Below are 8,883 nucleotides of genomic sequence, written 5' to 3'. Positions count from 1 at the left end.
GGACAGGGGTGACAGGCTCGGAGTTTTCCTGCTGTGACACTGTCCCTCCCCAGGCCAAGGTCCCCAGCGCCAGGACGAGTTTTGCTCCATGATCTGTCTGGGCCAGCTGTGTCCTGATCCTGAATTTTTAGGAGGGGCCTCGATGCCAGGCCTGCTCTCCTAAATATCTTTGGAAATGGGATTGGAGGACAGCTCAGCGGGGCTCTGGAGCCGGAGGGTTCAGGAGATCCAGGGGAAGGATGTCAGAGATGCTGAGCACTGGTGTCAGCCCAGCACTGGTGTCAGCCCAGCACTGGTGTCAGCCCAGCAGGGGAACGCTGAGGTTCCTGTGGGCTCCTGACAAAACGACGTTTTGGCCTGTGAGGGTTCATTCGGCTGAAATTCCCTCTTTCCTGGAGCTGGGGTGATGGGCTCCTCCGGGAAAACGGGTCACTGGTGTCTTGGGGAATTGCCTGCCCTGGAAGCCCGAAATAGACAGGAGAGGAGGTCAGAGCAGAGCCGGCACAGCTTTGGGATCTTCCCCCGGTGTCCCCGTGGGTGGCTCAGGCACAGGGAGCTCCCCAGAGAGCCCTGCCTGACCAGGAGCATGGCCCTGGCACATCCCGGCATTCCTGGATGTCCTGGATTCCTGGAGGAGGCCTGGGAATCCCTCGGTGAGGCTCTGCAGGGGCAGCTGCTGCGGAAAGCAGGAGCAGCAGGAATGGCAGGAATTCCCTGCCCTGCACCCCCATTCTGTGTGCCACAGCTGTCCCCAGGACGGTGCCAGGGCCGTCCCCAGGACGGTGCCAGGGCTGTCCCCAAGCCGTGTCACTGACAGTGCCAGGGGTATCCCCAGCTGTGTCACTGCCAATGCTATGAGTGTCCCCAAGCTGATACCATGGGTGTCCCCAAGCTGTGTCACTACCAATTCCATGGGTGTCCCCAAGCTGTGTCACTACCAGTTCCATGAGTGTCCCCAGCTGTGTCACTGCCCATGCTGTGGGTGTCCCCAAGCCCTGTCACTGTCAACACCAGGGGTGTCACCAAGCCAGTGCCAGGAGTGTCCCCAGCTGTGTCACTGCCAACACCAGGGGTGTCCCCAGCTGTGTCAGTACCAGGGGTGTCCTCAGGGGTGTCCCTGCCAATGCCAGGATTGTCCCCAGGGGTGTCCCCAGGGGTGTCCCCAGGGGTGTCCCCAGCCCTGTCCCTGCTGATGCCAGGATTGTCCCCAGGGGTGTCCCCAGGGGTGTCTCCAGGGTTGTCCCCAGCCCTGTCCCTGCCGATGCCATGTCTCTAACTGTTTTCTGCCACTGCTTTGTTGTGTGTGAGCTGTGTTGTTTTCTGCCGCTCTGTCACTGCGTTTCTGCTGCCCCTCCCTGCAGCCGGGTTTGTCAAGTCGCCCATGTCAGAAACTAAACTCACGGGGGACGCCTTTGAACTGTACTGTGATGTGGTTGGGAACCCCACTCCAGAGATCCAGTGGTGGTATGCAGAAGTCAACCGGGCTGAGGCTTTCAAACAGCTGTGGGATGGCGCTCGGAAGCGCCGTGTCACCATTAACACTGCCTACGGGGCCAATGGGGTGAGTGTGCTGAGAGTAACCCGCCTTACCTTGGAAGACTCTGGGACTTACGAGTGCAGGGCCAGCAACGATCCCAGGAGGAATGACTTGAGGCAAAATCCCTCCATTACGTGGATTCGAGCCCAGGCTACTATAAGCGTCCTGCAGAGTGAGTCCGGCCCCCCGGTAGTGGCACTGTAGTGTCTAGAGGCAGTGTGGTGTCCCTGTCCCCGTGTCCCCACCCTGTGCTGTCCTGCCACCCGTAGTGCTGACCCTGTGTGCCACCCGTGTCTCTCCTCCTTAGGACCCAAGCGCTTGGGGAAACCTCGGGATGTGTGTTAGAGCTTTCCGTGTCAAGCCGGATTTGTGTTTGTTCCCTCCTCCCTTTAGTTTTGTAGGAGGTTTCCGGCCTCCCTGGCTTCTCCACCAGTGCCTTGCTCTTTGATTTTCACATTCTTCCCAACTCTAACCGTTTTATTTTGATTTCTTCTGTTCTCTTGGAATTTCTGGGAATGCCTCCTCACCTGGTTTTGGTTCCATATCTGCTTCTGGATAAACCCTTCCCTTTCAGTTCCACGTGACCTTTCGTGCTCGGATTTTCCCATGAAGTTGTGGTGTTTCTTTTCCTTCCTGGCCAGCAGCATGTTCCTAAGGAGTTCTCTGATGCAGCAGCGCTGAGGAGGTGCAGCCATTCCTGATCCAGCCTGTGGTGGGAGGAGGAGGAGGTGGGAATGTCCTGCCCGGCGCTGAGCCCAAACTCCAGCTCAGTGACTCCATGCAGGGTGCAGCTCCTGGCAGCAGCAGAGCTCTGAGAGGCTGTGCCCGGCCCAGAATCGCTTTTTGTTCTCAGATGTGACAAGGCTTTCCTGCCTTCACTTCCGCTTCTCACCCCAGGTGGATTTGGGAGTTGTTGTGGGCACATTCAGTAGAGGAGGATCCTGGGCCAGAGGTAAAACTTGCATTTGCCCAAATGGCTGCTGAGTGCCAGGTAGAGGGAATTAAATCTGCAGTGTGCAGGTAGAGGAGAACTTGTTTTGGGTGGTTTCTCAGTGTCCTCAGCTGAGCTCAAGTGTGGTCTTGCTCCTCCTGTGCTCTGTGCACGAGTAGCACTTTAATGCCCTACAGGGTACAAAATATCAACTCTGTGTCTTGATTATTTATTTAAGCACCTTGAAAAATGCCCCCAAGCTGTCCCCAAAGGCTGGTGCTGCCGTGGGCACTGCTGGATCAGAGAGCTTCCCTCGGGGAATGGGAACAGCGGCCGGTGTGGAGCTCCCGCGGCGTTCCTGAGCTGCAGCCGCTCAGCCTCGGCCCCTCCCGTGTCCTTTTGGCTCCCAAAGGGCTGCACTGCTTGCATGGCTCCAGCAGCAGCTCTGCCATGCTGTGTTTGCTGGGGAGTGCTGCCAGCCCCAGAGCGCCCTGTGCCCGGCCTGGCACAGCCCCCCGAGTGGCTCTGGGGGGCAGGACCCCACTCCTGTGCAGAGCCAGCCTTGGGGGCCAGCCGTGGGAGGAGGTGTCCCTATGGAAAGGGGGTTTTTCCCTCCCTCAGGCCTTCAGGGAGAGAAGTTGAGGCTCTGTGGTAGCGCTGTGCCTGCTGCTGCCCCTGCCGAGTGCCTTGTGCCGGCAGAGCTGCTCTGGGAATGCTGTGGCAGCAGCAGGGGATCAGAGCACCCCTTTCCCGTGTGTGCCGCGACAGCCCAGGAGGAGTCCCTGGACACCAGCGCCCACCCCAGCATGCTGGAGGTGAAAAATCAGGGATGAGGTTTCCAAGGTGTCCCTGGGAGTGGAGACTCTTCCCTGAGCCTGCCCAGCTGGCCTCAGCTGTTCCACAACGTGCCTGAGCACAGTTTGTCTTGGAAATGGGAATTGTCTGGCTCAGCAGAGCTGGAATTTCCAGGTGAGGGCGGTGGCCGCTGCCCTGCTGTGACAGCAAAGCCCCGCAGAGCACAGGCTCCATCCTGGCCTCCGCAGGGATCAGCTTCCTTTGGGAAATCTGGCACCCAGGAAGCGCCATCTGCCTTCCACCTCATTCCGGATTTGGAACCAGAATTTCACTTCCCGGGTTTTTTTTCTTAGTTGCTTTGCTTGGGTTTTAAGTGTAAAAGCCGAGCTTACATAAAACGGGCGCTTCAGGTGATGTGTAAAAAGTGATTTTCTAGGTGAGCATCCTCCTGTGGCTGCTGCTGTCCCAGTGTTCCCATTGCAGCCTGTCCCCTGGGATTCAGTGAGGAGACCCATCCATCAATTTGCTTTTTTAATAACCAAATCAAAGTCACGGAAATGCAGGTGAAGCTGGAAACCAGACTCGCAGCTGCCCTTCGGTTTTGCTAAACTAAAACCGAAAAGGTTGCAGGTCAACCACTGAGTTACTATTTCAAACATGCTCCAGAAATATTCCAGAGCTCTGGGATTTTGTGGGATGATGAGCTCTTTGGGGGTGGAAAAGCACACAGGGCAGGCCAGGAACGGTGCAGGATATGGGAATAACACAACAATTTTGGGCCCAAACAATCCCTGAAAGGATTATAAATAAAATAAATGTATTTATAAAATGCCCAGCGTGGGAGAAATGAGGCAGAACCAGAGTGAAAAATGCGATAACACAAACAGCGACCGCGGTTTTCCTGCGGTTCAGGAATGATTTAAAGAGCTGGGGGAAGGAGGATTCTCAGAAAGGATATCCAGGACTGGAATGCTGCTCCAGGTTAGCAGTGGATGGATATTTTTTCTCCCTGGGCAGTAAGGATGTGCCACGGGATACAGGGATGATGTTCCTTCCCTGTGTGGGAAGCTGGGATGGTTCTGTCACAATCTGCATTTTCTGTTCTCTCGTTTTGTTTCATAACCTGCATTGCAAAGGCTCCGTGGATCACAGATTTATATCCCAAACCGCAGGGCACGGCAGAGTTCCCAGAACCAAAACTCCCCTGGATGATTTGCAGAAATCAGGGAGATGTCTGCTGCTTCTTCATCCTCCTGCATCCAGAGGGGAAAACCTCTGGAATTCCCTGCCTCCACAGCCAGGAATTCACCCCAGGCCAGGCACACATTTACACACCGAGCCTCTGGGCTCTGCAGGCCGAGCTGACACTAAAAAACATTTTTTTGGGAAGATTTAACAGCCAGAATTGTGAGATTTTTAAATCCTCGTTGATTTTATCACTTCTGAAAGGCTCTGCCCTGAAAGGCAGGTATTTGGTGTTGCCAGGTGAGGCTGTGGAACGGAACAGCCCCAGAGCTGGAACTCCCGGGCTCGAGGTTTTGTTCTTTATAAACGCTGATGTTCAAGGTTGCTTTAGGCACGGAGCAGCCACAGCTCTGGTTTTACCCTGCTGTGTATTCCAGGCTCTCAGTGGCTTTCCCCACTTCCAGCCTCCAGGGAAAGCCTTTGGAATCTCCTGGGTGCGTTCAGGGACGCAGCAGCCTTAGGGCAGGGGCCAAAACCCAGAATATCAGCGAGAAACCGAAATTTGAGCGCCGTTTCTATAGAAAAAAAGAGTTTGTTTGAAACCTCAAGGAGAAAACTGAAGTTCCAACCAGCAAGAAGCTTCTGGAGGAGTAACCGGAGAGTCGCCGGTGTCGGGAATTCATTCCCCAGGGAAGCACTAATTAATTAATGAATTAATTCCGCGCAGGGCGCCGAGCCGTGTGGTTGTGTGTCCCGCAGTGCCAATCCCCCGTGTGGTGCCCTCCCCTGCCCTCCCCTGCGCCCCTTTAGAGTAGCGGGCAGCCTCCCCCGGCGAGCTCTGAGAGCCGTGCCTGTGTTGCAGAGCCGCGCATCAACGCCAGCGAGGACGTGGTGCTGCACGTGGCCGGCACCGCCGTCACGCTGCAGTGCAACCTGAGCAGCAGCCCCAGCCCCCTGGCCGCCAGCTACTGGGTGAAGAACGGAGAGGAGATCCCGGGCACCAGGAAAGCTTCCAACACCACCGAGTACAGGTGGGTGGCCTCACAGCGGGACAGCTCGGGGCTCGCGGGTTGAGCTCTTGTGGGGGTTCGCTTGTCGGCTTCTCGGGGTTTTGTTGGCCTTGCCATGAGTCGTCTCCTTAAGGGTGGATCTGTTACATCCTCCCCGAGCCCAGAATCCTGGCTGGAATGAGGAGTGGGAGCTGTCCTGATGGGACACTTGTGGCTGGGTTATTTTTCCCCCTTGTACTGAAGATTGATGAGAGGGAGGCAGTTTTCTCTTGTTCAGACTTGGTTATTTATTCTTCTTTTATCTGCATTACATGCATACAGGCTACAAGGAGCTATGTGCTCTAAGATAGAAAGGTGCAAAATGGCTAATAAAGAACTTTATCAAGGTCTTTTATATGTCTATTTACCCAATTAACAGATACCAAGTTAATTATTTTTCTTAGTGACCCAATGACCCAACACCTGTGTGCTGCACTGCAGCATTCTCTACCCAATCACTGATTATTACCCAAAAACCCACAGAAGAAGATGAAGAAGGAAAAGAGACAACACCCTAAATCCTCCATCTTGTCTTTTGTTTTGTAAACTATCTTAAACTTTAACTTTCTCACCCAGTGACTCAAGAAAACTCCAATTTACACACTCACACTCATAGTTTTTCTATTTAACAGTTGTTTTCATGGTGTTATATGAAATTCAGTGTTTTCCTGGGTGTCAGGTACCAGAGATAAGGGCAGACCCTGACCCTAGCAGGGAGGGATGGAGTTTGTGAGCTGCTGCTGTGGGATGGTCCCAGCCTTGGCAGTGTTGCCCTCAGGGACCGTTCCCTCTGTCATTTTTGGTGCTGTTTTTCCTTTCCATCCCTTTTTTCCCCTGTGATGGACAGTAAATCCAGCTTCAGCTCCATGTTAAGCCAAGCTGAGGAGCGCTTCAGGGGTGTTTTAACCCCTGCTGGCTGTTTTCTGTCTCTAGAGTGGCCCTTTCCCCCCTGCCTCACTGCCTCGGGATCAGGGAATGTTCCAGGCTCCTTAGCAAAGCAGCCTCTCATCCACCACAGCATTGTGGAAGTTGGGTTTGATCCCACTAATGATTTCTCCGAGTTTTTCCTTTTGTTTTCCCCCTTTAGCTTTGAATTTCCTGGTTAATTTTGCAGTTAAAATCCGTGTCTCGTTTCCTTCCGTGACTCTCTCGGTGCAGCGTTCAGCCCCGGGCCCCAGCTTGAGAGGGAGCAATTCCCTGGCTGAGAGCCGTGCTCAGCATTCCTGGGAATTGCTCCTCATTTCCCAGGAGGGGCAGACTCCTCTGGGCTGGATTTTTCCTGCCAAGTTCCTCTGTGAAGGAAGGGATTGGGCTTGGCTTCAGTTTTAACTGCTGGGGGAGGAAGGGGCAAGTGAGATACCCCTTGTTCCCAGGGAATGGGGACTGTGGGAGCTCCCAGCAATCCCAGGGATGGCGGGAGAAATCCCAGATTTACATTTGCAGAGCAGATCCTGAACTCCCGAGCGCTCCTTTGCTGGCACTGAGCTCAGGCTCTGCTGTTTGGTTTTGCCTTGGATCTGCTCCTTAGCTGTGCTTTGGTTGCATTGGAAATCCAGGAATTCCAGTTCCAACTCCAGTTCCAAGTCCAGTTCCAACACCAACACCAATCCCAATTCCGATTCCAGTTCCAATTCCGATGCCAGTTCCAACACCAATCCCAATTCCAGTTCCAATTCCAACGCCAATCCAAATTCCAATTCCAGTTCCAATTCCAATCCCAGTTCCAATCCCAGTTCCAGTTCCAATCCCAGTTCCAGTTCCAACGCCAATCCAAATTCCAGTTCCAATTCCAGTTCCAATCCCAATTCCAGTTCCCATCCCAATTCCAGTTCCAGTTGCAGTTCCTCCCTTGGGGCTCAGAGCAGCTGTACCCAAAGTGTGGCTCTTGGGCTGCTCTGCCGTTGGAAAGTTGCTGATCTGAAATTAATCCTTTAATTAATTAATTTTTAATTAATTTTATATATTATTAATATATTTATTACATGTAATATACAATATAGATGTATTTATACTATAATATGTAATATATAATATAAATTTTATTTATATTTATTTATTATTTTATATTTGGATTTAATGAATTGATTAATTATAACTTGAGATGGGGGTGAGTAAATGCTGTCAGCACTCAGACCAAAGTCAGCAGCTTTTTCCATGTGGCTGAGCAGTTTAATTTTGTATTTAAATGATTTTATTACAGGGTTTGTGTTCTGCCAGAGGGGTTGCTTTTTTATTTTTAAAAATTATTTTATAATAGTAGTTATTGTTTTGATAATAAAATTTAAAGAAATGTAATTTTATTAAAATTAAACATTTAATTGAGTATAAATTTTAATGGAATAACTATGTTAAATTATTAAATTATATTAAATAATTATACAAAATAATGAAACTAAATTAATGAATTTAATAAAATAATATATTAAAAATGAAAATAATTAAAAATTAATTTAAAATTATTATTCTATAATAATTATAATTCAAATAATAAAATTAAAATAATTAATTATAGTAAATATATGAAATATTTTATTAAACAATTAAAATATTTGAAATTAATTTTAAATAATTATTTTATAATACCTATTAATTTCATAATGTAATTTAAAGTAATTAAATATATTAAAATTATCAAAATATTAACTAAAAATAAAACATTTAAAATTATTTTATAATAATTATTTAGATAATGAGATTAAAATATTTTAATTTTATTAAAACTAGAAGTGAAACAGTTACAAATTTAATGAAAAATATGTTTAATAATTAATATAATTAATTATGTAATCATAATATTAAACTAATATTAAATACCATATAATATTTATAATGATATATTTTATTATTTTATATATAATCATATATAATATAATAAATATATATTTATATAGAAATTATATAGTATATATAAAATATGTTATATTATTATGTACTATAAATAATATTATATATTATATTAGTTTTATATATCATATTAAATACAATTATTATATTTTTATAATTTGAACAACGAAATTAATTTAAAGAACAAAATAATTAATTAAAAACATTTAATTTTTTTTTAAAAAAATTAAAATTATTGCTTTAAAATTACTTCAAAATCAGTTAAGCCGAACAGAAGCCGAGGAGCCTTTTGGAGGATGAAGCTGGGGAGGGTGGGGGCGGGTTGTAATACCAGTGAGCAATTAGCAGGTGTTAATTGTTAATGACCGATTGATGGGTGTGGGGCACTGAGCCGGCCGTGCTGTCCCGTGTGCTGCAGGATCGCCAAGGCCCGAGCCGAGGAGTCGGGCGAGTACCTGTGTGTGTTCGTGTTCTCCGCCTCGCCTGTCGCCAACGCCACCATCGAGGTCCGAGGTACGGCCCCGCGCCTCCCTGTGCCTTCC

At 48.9% G+C, this 8,883-nt stretch overlaps 1 protein-coding gene across 1 annotated transcript in view; it reads left to right on the top strand.

Annotated features, from left to right (window-relative positions):
• Positions 1 to 1,276: 1,276 nt before the first annotated feature.
• NPTN (neuroplastin) overlaps positions 1,277 to 8,883 on the top strand; it is a gene marked incomplete at its 5' end in the record, with an annotated part of 23,450 nt that continues 15,843 nt past the window's right edge. Inside the window, 3 exons of the mRNA XM_015639269.1 lie at positions 1,277 to 1,709; positions 5,311 to 5,479; positions 8,760 to 8,854. Of these exons, the coding sequence (XP_015494755.1) occupies positions 1,277 to 1,709; positions 5,311 to 5,479; positions 8,760 to 8,854 (697 nt within the window). The remainder of the gene's footprint in view (positions 1,710 to 5,310; positions 5,480 to 8,759; positions 8,855 to 8,883) is intronic.

Source organism: Parus major, chromosome 10 (assembly GCF_001522545.3).
Source record: "Parus major isolate Abel chromosome 10, Parus_major1.1, whole genome shotgun sequence".
In the NCBI taxonomy this organism is placed as follows: domain Eukaryota; kingdom Metazoa; phylum Chordata; class Aves; order Passeriformes; family Paridae; genus Parus; species Parus major.
Note: the sequence above shows the minus strand (reverse complement) of the source record. Positions and strands in the feature narration are given on the sequence as shown.